Source organism: Copadichromis virginalis, linkage group LG8 (genome assembly GCF_057382275.1).
Source record: "Copadichromis virginalis isolate Kocher_CV1m ecotype Utaka linkage group LG8, C_Virginalis_male_GT1.1, whole genome shotgun sequence".
Lineage (NCBI taxonomy): Eukaryota > Metazoa > Chordata > Actinopteri > Cichliformes > Cichlidae > Copadichromis > Copadichromis virginalis.
The window spans coordinates 2,881,026-2,897,154 of record NC_140625.1 but is presented as its reverse complement, the minus strand read 5'-3'; the positions used below and the strand labels follow the sequence as shown (position 1 = coordinate 2,897,154).

General features: G+C 44.9%; 1 protein-coding gene across 1 annotated transcript; it reads right to left on the bottom strand.

Annotated features, from left to right (window-relative positions):
• Window positions 1–751: 751 nt before the first annotated feature.
• bms1 (BMS1 ribosome biogenesis factor) lies at window positions 752–15,574 on the bottom strand. Its single transcript, XM_085465410.1, has 23 exons — window positions 15,490–15,574; window positions 14,182–14,397; window positions 13,904–14,094; window positions 13,497–13,576; window positions 12,370–12,558; window positions 12,129–12,271; window positions 8,435–8,556; window positions 8,148–8,341; window positions 7,895–8,037; window positions 7,193–7,689; window positions 6,988–7,089; window positions 6,548–6,699; window positions 6,379–6,460; window positions 6,130–6,209; window positions 5,145–5,333; window positions 4,882–5,070; window positions 4,256–4,436; window positions 3,684–3,742; window positions 3,430–3,552; window positions 3,030–3,177; window positions 2,617–2,792; window positions 1,833–1,994; window positions 752–1,534 (listed from the first exon to the last, which is right to left on the bottom strand). The coding sequence occupies exons 2-23, from the start codon at window positions 14,352–14,354 to the stop codon at window positions 1,307–1,309; spliced, it is 3,603 nt and encodes a 1,200-aa protein (XP_085321536.1). The 5' UTR covers window positions 14,355–14,397; window positions 15,490–15,574; the 3' UTR covers window positions 752–1,306.
• Window positions 15,575–16,129: the final 555 nt, after the last annotated feature.

The following is a 16,129-nucleotide window of genomic DNA, read 5'->3' as shown; positions in this document are numbered from 1 at the left end:
TTGAATTATACATTAGCCATACTTCCAAAAACATTTAGAACTGAGATGGCAGCTGTTAGCAGAACTCTGATGCTCACCAGGAGCACGTATCCCCACTTTCAAAACCTTAAGTTGTCAAATCCACGAGCCCTACGTGGGGCCAGAAGTGCAAGTTCCCCTTTACTGACACACTGTAAATAAGTTTAATGCTCAACAACACAGCTAACAGCCTCATGCACTCGAATTTTTGATGTTTAGGCCACAATAATAATTTCCACTTCTGGATAAAGATCGCTCCGTCTTCATGCTTCATAAGAAATTAAGTGTGTCACGTCTTTAGTTATTTATTAATGGCAGCACAGTCATGCACACCATGTGCTCTGTGACATCTGAAGAGTTTGTGCACCACGTTGTTTTTTCTTTGTTTTAATTGGTTAATAATTTTAAGCTCAACCTCCCAGGTTGTTATGAATGGGCCATGTTTTCCTAAATGTTGTGATTCACAAGTGAACGATGTGGAACATACTTCAGACAGGACTTATTTAAACGGTTGAAAAAGATACTACTTCATATGGGTCAAATATTTTAAGAATGTTTCTCAGTGTAAACTTGTAAAGAATCTTTGGACAGCATACACAGCTACCTGCTGCCTCTCCTGCACTGTTAGATGGATGTAAATACAAACACATTTCCTCTTGCAAATGATAAACAAGCCACATGTTGCTTCAAAAGTAGCACAAACAAAATAAAAAAATGACTCAACAACGATGAGTAGAGCTAGACTGATAATCAAGCAGACATTTTACATTTTTGTGCCTCTACAAATTAAGAAATTTATGATTAATGAATCAAGAAGAAGAAACACATGTGCGCCCAAAGTCTTTAAACATCCACTTAGTCTGTAACGATAGTGTGGCACTATGGAGCGTTGGTTTTTACTCAACTTCAACATTTCAAATGTAAATTCAGCTGTGAGTTTTTATTTATTTCACTGTAACAACCCCAGAAAAAGACATTTGTTTAAGATATTGTTCTTGTATAATTTCTGAAGTAATGCACATCTGATCTACCAAACTTTGAAGAGAAGCAATAAGGAAAACAAAGAGCTTATTGCTGAAATTATCCTTTGTTAAGTTGCTGTGTGTCCTACAGAGAGAATGACTGAGCGCTCCACCAGGAGCTGCAGTTTTTGTTATTATCTTTGTTTTATGATCTATCCTGTACATTAGGCTTTTCAATGAGTACAGTAGAAAAATACAATTTTAATTTAAGCAAAGATCAGTTCGAGTCTGCAGGGATGGGATAAGGTCCTCGTGGCTCTAAACAGTCAGTCATCTTGTGGCGTCCCCTTTAGACTCGACCTCTGCTTCTTCTGATCCTTCTGGCCCATGATGCGGTACAGTTTTTTTCGTGCGTCTTTCATTCTCTTCATCTTGGCTTCTTCGTCTTTCTCCTTTTGCTGGAGGAACTCTTTATGTTTGGCATGATGTGCTCTCTGGGCCACCTTCTTCTTGTAGTGATGCACTGTGCTCAGAGCTCGTAGCAGCTCCGCCACCTGCCACAACACGAAAAGTCAAAGCAAAGATCAGTTAGCACAGGGTCATCCTGAACAAACTGGGTGTTGTGCTGCATCGTTTCTGTCAATCATTGCAACGCTGTCAGATCAGTGATTAATCTGGCACCACAGCTCTCTCTGGTTTGGCAGCTTCATGTTCTCAGTATATATGAAAACCTGGACATTCAGCTAGGCTCTGTTTCCTCTCCACCTACACTAAGACTATCACTTACTGTGTTGGGACCACAAATTCTTAACGAGCTGCAGCACTCATACCGTAAAGTCAGGTTGTGCTCACCTTCCTCTCATGGGGCTCGCGTATCACACTGGCTCTCTTGAGGTCTCTGGGCACCTTTCCTTTGGGTTGCAGTAGTTTGGGTTTGCTTTTAAAGGGGAGGGCCTTCTGCAGCTCCTTGGGGATGTGGAGTGGGTTGAAGTGCCTTGGGGCTCGGGTTATTGGCTAGAAGGTAAAGGAATGTATTTCAGGGTATCGGTTAGTGAAGGTGTACGATGACAAGTGAGGGTACACACAAAGACAGAAGAGATGATGACAATGACAAACACTACACAGCCAGGATTTGGTACTGGTTCACACATCACCGAACAGTTAAAGAGCAAAGGTTTGCATACTACAGATTCCTCTACAGTTCATATATATTTCTGAACAAGTGCCACGTTTACCTTTTCTGTGATGCAAAACAATTCAACAACAAACTGATCTGATCACAAATGTTGTGCTCTCTTCATTAAAAGGACAGTTTGAGCTTTTTACGTCTTATTGCAGTTCTATTAGTTTCATATTCAAAGGCACACTGGCACACTGAAATAGCACCTCCAAGTCTGAGGCCACGGTCCTCAGGTGGAAAAGAGTGGAACCTTCAACATTGATGCTTTGTTTGTTTTTTGTACGATTATCAGTTAAATAAAGCCTCTAAATGCTTCCCTCTTCATTTAAACGTGATACGGTGATCCCAGCACTTCCTGGGAAACAGGGTTGCAGTTTCAGTGTTTCAGGGAGCAGATCTCTGTTTCTATCTGTTCTTCACTTGTGCACTTTAGAGTGGTCATCAGGCTGAGTCTACCTTGTACAGCGAGTCAATGCTGGGCTTGTTACGGACTCCCAGGTCATGTTTGAGCTGCCCCACGGTCCTCATGCCCGACCAGCTGTCCTTCTGGCCAACAGGCAGCAGCAGTGAGGTGACGGGGTTGTAAAGCTGAGGAATACTGACTGGATACCAGGAGCGCAGGAACACAATATCTGCAGAACAAACACCGACACTAAGACACGGAGTGGTAGACACACATCACTGAAACATAAGTTAATTAATCATTTGGATTTGATCAATTTACGAGATTATAATCTGCATTATTTTTATTTCCTAGGAACTGGGAACAACTCTTTGTCCTTCCTATAGGAGGGTTTAACTGGTTTAAAGCCTTAATACAATGTACATAGTATTTATAAACTAACAGTAAAGTCAGCAAAAACAGTCACCACTCATAAGCAGGCGGTCCTCAAACGTGGCTCTGAAAGCTCCCGGAGGAGTCGACAGCGCCTTCTTTATCTGACCTCTGACCCCCGACACCGTTCGTATAGAAGCACCTTCAAATTTAGCCACCTCCAGCACCGTGTTAAACATGCCCTGTGGAGAGAGGGAGCAAACCGTCAGCATTACACAATCACCTTCATCTCCTGCCTTTTAAACGAACAGCACAAACATGAACATGCTTCCTCCTACAGCTACACACGGAGTAAACAGTGACGAGCGTCTTCCACTCACTGCTCGGAAAAGTATGACTTTGCTTATCGACTCTTTGGTGACCCAGTAAATGATGTTTTTAGGTAATTAGTCTATTTACATGCTGACATAAAGTGAGCTTCAGATGTAGCGTACCTTGATGAAGCAGGTGTTTTGGAAGATCTTATAAGGGTAACCAATTAGTTTGAGCTTCTTCACAATAGTGACTGATTTATCCAGGTCCAGGACGACTCCTGTGGCTGCAATGCGGAAATTAGCCTTCACAGAAACACAAAACAGGACTTTGAGATTCAATGAGAGTACTTTACATTAAAAGAATTACATGACCAGACTTGATGCCACCTTACAAAAGTACACTAACAAGCCTCTGTCTCCAGGTAAACACTCACTTTAACTCCTGATACTGACTGAACAGCCAGAAAGCCGGTGCCCTGTGGAGTGATGGGACCTGCAGAGAAACAAAGGTTAGAATTTATTTCATCAATGTAAACATCGCAGAGACGTAAACTTTGACACACACTGAGACGCACCTGTGTACACAGAGCTATACTGCAACAGACTTAAATACTAAACGTTCAGTGTAAGCTACCACAGCTGCAATGACATGTAAAAGTCATAAACCCACATTTTATTCTCAACATATCACATGTTCAACCTGAGAAAATGAACCACTTGAAGACAAATATCAGGCCATGATTAGCACTGTAGAGACGAGGAAAACACGTTTTCTTTTTTTATTGTGATTAAAATGAGCAAATCTCTGGATTTAGTTTGAATTTAAACTGTACGCAGCATCCAAACATTTTTGGAACTGGTGTTAGGTATGTGCTTCTACTTCCTGAAGTCTTACTCTCATTAGAAGCCTGAATAAACGTATCGTGTGAAGCCATTCAAAGTGTAGTTGAGACACGCAGAGTGAAATCTGCGTGTAAACCGCAGTCATGCTCTGAATGCAGCTCACCCCAGATCGAGGCTCCACAGTGCATGTGTTGCGGTGTGTATTTAAGCAGGCGGTGGCGTCCATTGTGATCCTCAATATGATAGAGAGGGATGGTCTGGAAGCGGCGCCAACCCAAGGACAGGATCAGGGGGTCCCGTGTCTTCAGGATCCGCTCATACCAGCGGTGCTTCTTCAGGCGCATCTGACATACACAGAGTACAACATCTTATTTAACCATTATATCTTAATAAGGGTATTTACAGATGTGGGAAGTAACAAAGTACAAATACTTCATTAGTGCACTTAAGTAGAACTTTCAGGTATGTGTACTTCACTATGTTTTTACTCCCTACATTTTTATTTTACAGCAGAACTTTTGTTCTCTTCTTTGTTGTTCCTCTTATTTGATCAGGTCTCTTCCCTTTGCACAGATTGCTGGCTGGAAAGGACGGGAACGTTTCTTTTTGTTTTCTTTTTAGGGTCTGCTTTGTTTACATGTTTTCAGGTGTTTTGTGCTCTAATAAAAAGCAAAAGAAAACATTTTAAGATGTATACAATTTATGGATTCATATACAGATATTTTTAAGAATAATCATTCTATTCTTATTTCATTAAGAACCTTTGAAAAGTGCAAATGTAGCACATACCTGCAGGTATCCTACATTGCCTTCACTGGTTCCCAGGCCTCCGATGATGACGGGGTAATGTGGGTCAAAGTTCGTTACAAACTCACAGGGTAAGGAGGAAATTTCTAATCGGACGTACATCCCTGGCCGGAAGCCTTCATACTGCACTCTCGACTCATCGTCCATGTCTTCAAACTCAGCTCTGTTCAGCTGAACAAACAGTGGAAGAATATGAGACATAAACAGAGTCTTAAATGTGAACGTCAGACTGATGGACAGTCTACCTCCGCCTGCTTCTGCATCTCCTCCTTCAGATCGTCGAAGTACGTGGCGTCACCATCGTCGTACTCCGTGTCGAAGCGCTCCTTCAGTCTGCGTTTCTTTTCAAGGCGCTTGTTCTTCTGCACCTCCTCATCATCCATCTTCACCTGTTGGTCTTCATCGTCAGTTTCATCTTCATCACTTTCACTTTTCTAATGGTAAAAAAAAGTGTGCGTGACAAATAACCTTTGTTACATTTTTGGGATGGGTTTGTAGATATGTGCCCCCCCCGGGCTTACACTCTGCGATTTTTGGCTCATTTTGAGCCGATTTTTCAGCCGTGCGACCGCTTTGGTGATCGGTCTGAGTTTGGCCTTCATCGTGTAGTATACGTGGGGTAACGAGGAGCGATTAACACCTCACGACCAGCTCCCCATCATCAATCGCTTGGTCGTGAGGCTGTCGCTGCTCACGCTGTGCACGCGCAAACACATGTCGGTGAAAAAGACGGCGCAGCACGGCTGTGCAGCATGTGATCTGGACACAAGCGATGGAGGCACAACTTGTAGAACTTTGGAAAGCTCATCCGAGCCTTTTCGATGTGGCCTCACAGAATCATCACGACCACAACAACCGTGGAAATAGTTGGATCTACATGCTGCTCAGTCACAGCTGCCTGATCATGTTTTTCATTAGCAATTTAGCAAAGTTGATGGTGTGTGTGTCTGTGTGAGTGAAAGACGGAGAGCGAGCGACAGATTGTCTGTTATAACCTTCATGTTACGGAGGCTCAGTGTGAGCACTCAGGTCGATCAGAGCCGTATAGTGTGACCCTGCATCGTGACCTACTAACTTCTAACCCCTGCGAGTCAATCGTGCAGTTTGAGCAGAAGCTGAATAACGCGACTGAAAGAAAACGCAGTGTCTGCCCAGATTAAGCAACTGTTGCTGATTATTTTTCATTCCCATCCACCACATTGATACCACGCTGTATTCTGAGTCACGTACCTCGGCCTGATCCTGCTCCCCAGTCGTGCCTTTGTGAACTTTTCCTGTTTCCAAATCTTCAAAGTCACCATAGAGCTCCTCTACATATAAGAGAACAGAGTACTTATGATGCATGGTGACAAATCTACTCTTAGCTGAAAGTCTTTGTAATCAGTCACTGTCACATTACTACTGCACATAACTGAACTCAGGTGTTTTCGACCAGCTCTGAATACAGCGAACAAAACGCTCCTCCCCCTGAACTCTTACCGTCTTCTTTGAGCAGCGTTGCAGCATCCTGGCCTTCCTCCCATTGACCCGTCACAAAACAATCCCTGATTGAGTTCAACATCTGAAAAAGAAAACAGACCGACTTATTCTAATATTCTTGACAACATCAGCTGCTCTTGAGTCGGAGTTCTGTTGGAAAATACCGGACCTCTTCTAATTCCCAATTGTGGGAAATGTCGGGGTTGAAATGGGAGCAGTCTAAAGCGTCGGCCTGAACTTTTTTGCTTTTCTGCGGGCGATTAACTCGAAACAGTCCGCCAAGCTCCTCCTCCTCCTCCTCAGAATCTTCCGCCTCCACCACTGCAAAACAAGGATCAGCAGCGCTTGTCAAGATCACATCCTCGCGTATGTGATGCAAACATATCGCTGAGTAGTTATGGAGGACTGATGACCTACTGTCAACATTACCATGCTTCACCGGGCCAATGGCAACAGTAACTAACGCTGGCGTCAATGATCAATGATCAGAAATTAATTTTCATGAAAAATAATTTAATCCTGATGAATCCAGTGAAGTGTGAGTTTGTTTGTTTTATACCTGTCATACACAAACATTATTGGTTGTTACTGATGAAACAAACAGGATACCTGAACCATAAACCAGCTTCCTCAGGTTGGGGGCAGCTTCCTGATGCCGCAGAAATGCTGCTGATGCTTTCTGCTGCAGGCCCTCCTTCCACTTGAACGTCCCTACAGACAGATCACAACCAGGAAGGACAACAGTTTGTTTTTTAGCATAAAATTGAACATAAACTAAATGTAAATAAACCTGAATGAGTCGTGTGGTACTTACCCTGCTCCTCCTCTTCATCACTGTCATCGGCACCAATCTCCTCTTCCATCGACTCATCGTCTTCATCTCCATCCTCCTCATCATCACTGTCTTCCTCTGACTCTTTAGAACAGTGCCCAGAGTCTCTGGCTCTCTCGGCCTCGCCTTCTCCTTCGCTGTCCGCCTCGCCCCTCTCCAGCTCATCCTCGCTGTCTGCAAACGCTGGTGCCTCTGCGATCACCTCCTCCTCTCCTTGCATCTCCTCCAGCTTCCGTTTCTTTACCGGGGGAGTGCTGCCTTTGGTGGCTTTTTCAGATTTATCTCTCACCTCTTTGAGAAATGTGGACAAATCATCTTCCTCTTCCTGGTTCTCCTGGTCACTGCCATCATCATCCTCATCACTGCTGGACCCACTAACGTCATCCTCCTCCTCCTCCAACCCAGTGAAGACCACCTTCCTCCTCTGTGTTTGTGTGTGTGCATCCCAGACATGTATCTCTCGAAGTCCCTCCTGCACTCTAACACAAACAGGACAAATATCTGTTACACAATCTTTTTCAAACAATCGATCGCCTGTTACTTTGTGCGCCTCAGCAGACGTGTGTGTCTGTGTTGTACCTGTACGGTTTATGAACATGGCTTGTTAGCCAGCTAGCTGATAGCTCCGGCTCACACTGCATCACCACACTTACAGCTGTCATGGAGAACTTTGTGATGTCTTACCCACTCTGCTCGCTGATGTCTGTGGGGTCCAGGCCAGCAGAGCCACTGAAGAGCGAGACCTTACTGGCAGCCATCTTGGCGTCTAGAGTGACATGTGTTTCTATGAGGGACTGGACCAGCTCTGTGGTAGGCCGCACTTCCTCCTGCAACAGGGTTCGAAGCCTTACTTCAACCCTTGAATCCTGGGCCAACATTTTACAAATGCACTTCACACCGTTTAGATGCAAGCTACACACTGCCATCTCGGGAATACCTGCAGCTGTTTGACGTGGTTGGCTGGGAGGTCGATGTAAACGGCATCTTTGTCATACACGACCCCTCCGACCCCGGCCATGGGTGCGTAGAGCAGACGCTCCTTCTCATTCAAGGCCCTCTTCTTCTGAGTACCAGGCAGCGGACACGGGTCTGGCAGGAAGTTGGCGTCTGACATCTGAAAGTCTCCTACACCTACAGACGGGACAACACACAGCACATCACTCCAGTGCTTTCATGGCTTTGTTTCATACTGTCAGTCTGCTGCAAAGCGCTCCGTCTGTGTACCTGGTATATGGACCTGGCCTTTGTTTTTCAAATGTGTCCCTCTGAGGTAGCCATACAAGGACACAGTCCGATCACACTTGGGGTCTGTTCTGAGCCTCTCGGGGTCGGTCAAGTCCTCAATACTGAGGAGAGTAAGACAAGAGCAAAGACTGAGTTCACAAAACCCCAAACAGTCGCTTAAAGAAACATCTCTTTAAACATGTACACACACTAAATGTGATCATCTTTGATAAACCAACACGGTAACCTTCTTAATAACCTTCTGAACCATGACACACTCGGCCTGTTTTCAAAGCTGTGAGGGTCTTTGGGGGGGTTAGGGTTAGGTCTGTGTGTATTGCTGAGCCTTGGCTCCTGTCGGTCATGGTCAAGGAGGTTTGGGTTGGCTGCCTGGGGCTCGTGCTGGGGTGGCCGGCCTGTGGCGGCGTCAGCTGCCTGTTGTCTCTGGTTCTCGTAGGCTAAGGTTGGGCGATATGTAGAAATTTTCCAACCAACAAATGTCAGTTCAATAAATGACGATGGGCGACATATTCGTGCAGGCGTAGACGCTCTGATGGGCAGAGCACCGTAATCATGCACGGACTGATTTGTGCGTTTAGAACTCAGACGTTTCACTTGGAGGGAATATTTTACCTTCCTTTCTTGTTTGTTTAAAGCTACTTCTTGGATTATTTATTTATTTGAGACACGCCAAAGCTCACAAAAGACTTAACGTTACGTGGGAGATTTTTTTATGCTCGCTGGAGGAAACATTTGGATTTTTTAGCTTGCTTTTTGTTTAACTTTGTATCTGTTGTTTGGTCGAGTGTCAGACAGATAAACACTGGAACGGCCTGTAAACACGGTTAGTGTATTTTTCTGAACAGAGGCTGCTGCCTCTCCTTCCTTTATGAGTTTGAGTAAATGAATCACAGCTGGGAGATGGCGCCGTTAAAATGGCGCTGTTAGCAAACTTACTCACAGCAAATAAATCAATAAATCGCTCTTGTAAAAACGATCAGTGAAAGGTTCAGCCTTCTTCTTCATCCTGGCGTTGTTGCCGCTGGTGCAGGGTCCGCTCTTCGGCAAAGGTTTCTCCATTTGGTTCTGTCCGAGGCGTCCTCAGGTGATGCGTTGACGGTGTTAAAGTGAAAGGCTCAGCCTATCGTTGATATATTCGTACAATCGCCCAACCGTACGTAGGCGCCCCATCCTGCCTTCTATGGCTGGGATGGGCGCACAGATGTTGCAGTGATGTGTGGCCTTCATTTGCAAGTGACAAAGTCTCTCTCTCTCTTTCTCTCACGCGCGCGCGCACGCACGCACGCACGCACGCACGCACGCACGCACGCACACACACACACACACACACACACACACACACACACACACACCTTTCTCCATTCCTTTTGTTTTTTCCTTACAGGTGCAGCAGTGTGTGATACATTGTGCATTTCCTACTACACCCCCTCCTGCCTCAGCTTACACATAGTCATACTTTACTATATTACATATAATTTAACACCTGAAACAACCCTGATAAAAAATATTCAATAAACAGAAGCAGCACATGAACCAAAGGAGCCCACAAACTGTGTTTAGCAGCACTCAGATCATCACTCTGACTGCACGGCTGACCAGACCGGATTAAAAAACACTGGTCCAACAACAAGCTACACGTTGAGCAGCTGGTATATCATCGCCTCAACGCCATCCTTCGTTGTGTTTGTTGTTCGTGTCGCATACAAATGCCACCATGACACTCTTTGCTGCTTTGTTGTAACAGTACCACACACATTAGGTGGTGCTTGACTGGTGGAGTACAGGCATTGGTTAATCCGGTGACGATTAGCATACAAACTGTTCTACCACAGCTGCCTGGTGCACAGGGCCAGGTTTGGACTACAAGCTCAACTGTCTGCCTGAGAGGATGCTCAGTGACTGATTTACTTCTTGTGAGGGAGCAGGAAGCCCCACTGACCGGGCTCTGCGTGCACCCTTTTAAATGCAAAATGCATGGGGTGTATGGGGGCTCGTCCGGGATCGGTGGAGGGTCCGAAGGAGGGACAGCTTCGGCCTTCTGTCTTCGCTGGAGGATCCGAGGGACCGCTCCAGCCTTCATCCGCCTTCGCTGGAGGATCCGAGGGACCGCTCCAGCCTTCTGCAGCTGGTGGGCTGCGTGTCCGTGTGTGCAGCTGGTGGGCTGCGTGTCCGTGTGTGCAGCTGGTGGGCTGCGTGTTCGTGTGTGCAGCTGGTGGGCTGCGTGTCTATGTGTGCAGCTAGTGAGCTGCTCGTCTGTCTTCGCTGGAGGATCCGAGTAACCGCTCCAGCCTTCGTTTGTCTTCGCTGGAGGATCCGAGTAACCGCTCCAGCCTTCTGCAGCTGGTGGGCTGCGTGTCCGTGTTTGCGGCTAGTGAGCTGCTCGTTTGTCTTCGCTGGAGGATCCGAGGGACCGCTCCAGCCTTCGTTTGTCTTCGCTGGAGGGTCCGTGGGACCGCTCCAGCCTCCATCAGCTTCGTCTGCCTTCATCCGCCTTCGCTGGGGGGAGGGTCCGTGGGACCGCCCCAGCCTTTGTCGTCGCTGGAGGGTCCGTGGGACCGCTCCAGCCTTCATCCGCCTTCGCTGGAGGGTCCGAGGGACCGCTCCAGCCTTCGTTGTCTGCTGGAGGGTCAGTGGGACCGCTCCAGCCTCCATCAGCTTCGTCTGCCTTCGTTTCAGCCTTCGTTTGTCTGAATCAAACTTTTCACTTGGGGTTACATGTTTGATTTTTGGGTAGGGGGAAATGTTACGTTTCGGTGTGTCAGTGTTTTGTTTTTGCAGGACTTATGTATTTCCTGCTTTACTTTGAAAGTCTGTGTTATCTTGGTGTGTTCAGTTTACATTTTCCCTGTCTCGTCAGTTCTAATTTGCCCCAGCTGTGTTTCCCTCCTGTGGTCCATTTCCTGATTGCTCCCTCTATGTATTTAAACCCTGTGTTTCAGTATGTCATGGTCGCGATCTCCCCCGTGTTGTAAATAGTTTGGTGTTTTGTTGTAAATAAATAGTCTGTTGTAAATAGTTGTGAATGGGTTTGTTAATACTTTCGTCATGGGATATTTTCGTTTTGGGATTTTGGTGGAGAGCCTTCGTGGTTTTATTTTCCTTATCTTTGTTTTTCTACGTTGCACCCCGGTTGCCTAGGCCGGGGTGTAACAGTGCTCTCTGAGCCATTTCAGCACGCCGTGTGAGTCGACACCTTCTAGTCTGTTACTTGGTCAAAGGAGGCTCACAGCTAAGCGTGTCCCTCTGTGGGAGTCATCCCTGGTATTAGAGGCAGTTTCTCAGCCACCATTTGAATTCCAAGATGAAGATGATGCTGTTGCTTGCTCTTGCATCAGTGAAACACTGTCCTCCTACATTAACAGTCAGTATTTCAGATTAGCTTATGTGGCAAACTGGGAGTGTGCGCATCTGTAGAGCAAAACACTGAGAAACCTTTACTCTTGTAACCCCTGTTCTCTGATAATATGTGGAAGGTGTCTCACCAGATCACCTCTGCAGAAAGCTTGTCGTTAACGTTAGACTGAATGATTCTTCAGCACCTTGTAAATGAAAATGTACGGCTCCATCTTAATGCAATCATGTGTATTTACCAAGTTTGAGTTACTGGTACAAACACGACTTTAGGCTGAGCATTAAGGAAGCTACAGACAACTGAACAGTCGTAAGCACTCACCGGTCAGCCAGGATGTAGGGATGGGATGTCTGCCACACCAGAGGACGAAACTTCATGACGGAGATGAAGCGGCCGAGGTTCTTCACCTCCTGGTTCTGATACTCACCATACACCATGCCAGACAGATAAAACAGTTTGGCCCCCTGGTGGTTGAGGCACAACAGGTCACAATGTTGTCACAGACATACGAGGTTTTACATCAATGTGCAACTTTTTTCCAGGAGTACAGACGTGGGTTTACCTGGTACACCTCAGTCCAGAAGCGATGTTTGAGGTTTTTCTTTGTCTTTCTCAGAGTCTTGTTGTTCTTGAATGCATCCAGATGAGTCAGCACGCCCATGATACGAGGGAAACCGTGTACTTGACAGATATTGAGAAACTCAAACGTCTCCATCTCAAAGCCAAAGCTGGCATCAATCAGCATCAAAACCTGGAGACAAAGCATTTCTATCGTTTTATTCATTTTACAACTTCCAGTCAGAAGTCACGAATGTCCTGCTCATTTTTAATAACTTCTTTGAACTGTTATTTTATAAACTGGGTGTGCAAGTTTATGTTGGATTGTCTCCAACACACAAAGGGTTGTGGACCTGGCTTTTAACCAGAGCCCCCAATCCTCCTTAGGGTAGCAGCTGGAGCTCTGAGGGGGCAGAAGCTCAGCATTAGCATGCTTCCCATTTCAAAACCAGTTTTGATGCGCGTCTAGTTTTTGATTTGCTGTGAAGTTAAAGAATCGGGACGTCGTTTGCCTTCATTTTTCCATCCACTTGGTGCAATAGCACTGATAGCTGTATATGAGCCCGTGTAGATCAGAAACAATCTAAAATGAAACGTATGCTGTATTATTATTCCAGTTATTTCCACAGAACAGTTCAAAGAAATATTTAAAAGCCCAGAATGACCACAACATTAACGAGTATCTGTAAACGTGTGACCACAGCTGTAGCTCAGCACTCTCTTTACCATCTATGTCAGCACTGCTAACACGAGGACATCTCACATCACAGCACCTTTATCTGTTTTAGATTTAAGCTGTTTATTGAATCATATTTAGAATTTCATTTATTGAGCTCTTCATTTTGCAGAGGTTACCTTTTGTTCAGTGATACTGTAGTTATTTATTGAGCTACATGGTTTTTCATATTAGTCACCATTGAAACTAACACTGGATTCATTGGAAACACTATCTTTGGTGTGCAGATTGGAGCATCACAGGAGCGAAACACCAGCTTTCTGATTAATAAATGAGCTGATCGACCTCTGCAGCCACGGCCGACCCCCCATTTGTTGGCGAGTTATGACATTCGTGTTTTTCTCACCCAATAAAGGCAGATTTAACGTATCAGTTTACTCTTTTGAAACACTTACCAGGTCAGCCACCTTTGCAAGGTCGATCATTGAGTTTATGTCATTGTTACACTCCATGAAAGTCAGCCGACGCTTCTTGCCTGGAGCAGCACAAAATAACCAATTAACATAAACGCACACATACAAATAAATAAAGTAACATTATGGACGCATACAAAAAGATTTGTTACTGTGTATTTAAATGTTTTTGTGGCTGCGTATTTATTGTTTCACCAAGGCCAAAACCTCTTTTAAGGCCCTTTGCTGAAGTTTTAATGAAGGTTGTGCTAAAGCCGCGATTACACTTTCTACGGATGCAGTGGTGCACAGCACACCATCACTGGACTCTAGCAGTGGAGGTGTGTTCAGTACTTGTCTGACTGTGTTGTGTCAGGTTTAAGTTTGTGTTTCAGGAGTTGGGCGCTCACCAGAAACGATAGTTACAGGTCCACATATGTCTGTGAGCTTCTGCCGGGTGAAGTTTTTGATCAGGCAGCGGATCAGGGTGCTTTTCCCAACCTTAGGGGGGCCAACAACGACAATCACAATTGGAGGCGGTTCCAGGGGAGTCCGGTCTACAACAGGCACGTGGTGTTTTTTGGTTTTTATGTCCTGGGCCCTTTTTGAGGAACAAACAAAAATAAACACCAACACAGTCTGAAGACATGAACTTGACTCATCTTATTATGTAATGCACAACACTGACCTGTGGAAGGTTTTGGCCATGCGGACCGCAGATTGAACTGCAAATGCTTTGGGGTTGCGTTTGCGTTCATCCTCCTCTGTTGAGCCATTTTGTTTCTTTAGCTTCTTCTTCTCTGCCTTTGGGCCACTGTGCTTCTGCTGATGCTGCTTCTGCTTCTTAACTTTCCCATCCATCCTGTCTACTACACACACTGTTCACATGCAGTTTGACTGGAATCTGTGGACAGAGAACAGGTTCCACTCAATTTATAGGTATGGACAGGCGTCATCAACGTGACGAAAAAAAGAATTAATATGAATTAATATGAAAACATTTTGATTTGATTTTTCAGTTATATGACATGTATGTACAACTCTTTTGCTTTTTCATGATACTTAGGACAGTTATGACACGGCATAATACAATACAAGGAATCTATGATATATTAGTTGACCCTTTGCTTTTATTCGAGCATTCAAAATGATCACATCTTAGGATTTTCCCCCACATAACTAAACCTTTCAGCCAAATTTCATGGAGTCAAAAGACTTGATATTCATCACCTTCATTATGCATCATGTATTAACTTTTACAGGAAATATTTGTTTCTGGGATGAATTTTAGTGGAGAAGCAGGTATAAAGTGATATAACATTCAAATAAACATGTATGTTTACCTCTACTGAACCACAGAACTTCAGTCAACTGAATTAAATTTCACCTCATTATTTACACTTTTTACTTAAGTATATTTTCACAAATAAACAGACTTAATACACACAGGAGTAGTTGACTGTACTCCAAGTATTAACACACACACACACACACACACACACACACACACACACACACACACACACACACACTCCCAGTCACCTAGAGCTGGCTTCCTCAGCTCTTCATCTTCCTCCACAGTTCCTCTCAGAAGCAAACACTTTCTCTAGATACACAAAGGCATTCATAAATCCTCGTGCTGTTTTAAAATCCATGTTGGAAAACGCGAGAGGACACTAATACACATTTTGGCTCTAATATTAACAGAAGCCACAACATCAGAAGGACCCAGTTTGTCTAAGATATGGAAAATGTCCCCTCAAAAAGCGACACTACAAAGACAACCCCTGCCTCCATCCAGTGGGATACTTCCTTGAGAAAAGCGATATGACTCAGGTACTTTACAGGCCGACAGGTTCGCTCTGTGAGCGGAATTTGCCTTTGTTGAAAACATGTCTGTCAGCCTGGAGGACCAAACACTGCGGCCGGCGTCTCTGCTAAACCTGCGTGTTTATATGAAATGTGCGGGAGAAATACAAAGCACAAGTGCTACTACCTTAAATTAAACCAGTTGTAATCCACTCCACGTTAACACCCGCTTTTCTTCGTTTTCACGTGTGAACTGTGACCTCCGGCCCGGAAGTATATGAAAGAGTCACGTTCTAGCCAAACGGGTGCAAACAAAAACAGACGGGAAAGGTTCCGCACGGTGAGCGGCTACAAGTCTCCGTACATTGGCGCCTCCTGCTGGCGGTTCTCTCCGTACTAAGTATACTGATGGAGATTTAAAGCCAAAATTATTTTGGTAAGCGTAATATCAGGATTAAGAGGTGAGCTCCTCCAGGACACGAGCAGCTCTGCAGTGAGTACCACCTCTGGGGTTTATAGTTAGCCAAGTTTAGCAACTGTCTTCCTCACGACTGGAATGTGTTCATTAACACAACTTCAATATAATTACACTAACACAAGTAAATTCCAAATTACTAATTAATTCACATCACATTTAACAGTTTTAATGCCGCAATCATGTCAACAGTCACGTCAGCCTGCATCAACACAACATTTAGAACATTTGGGCTTAACTGGGGCCACGTTAGACAATTACAGGTCAGGTAAGACACTGGCAAATGGTGTAGTCATAAGCCAAGTGGAGTTTGTGCTGGATGTGGTCCAAATGTCATAACATACCGTATATT

What these genes read in the sequence shown, in the direction of transcription:
- bms1 (XM_085465410.1), bottom strand. Translation starts at nt 14,354, where the DNA reads ATGGATGGGAAAGTTAAGAAGCAGAAGCAGCATCAGCAGAAGCACAGT. An exon ending in TTGCAAAGGTGGCTGACCTG is followed by an intron (nt 12,559 to 13,496) that starts GTAAGTGTTTCA and finishes CTTTGTCTCCAG; the next exon opens with GTTTTGATGCTGATTGATGC. An exon ending in CTGTGGAGCCTCGATCTGGG is followed by an intron (nt 3,743 to 4,255) that starts GTGAGCTGCATT and finishes GTTTCTCTGCAG; the next exon opens with GTCCCATCACTCCACAGGGC.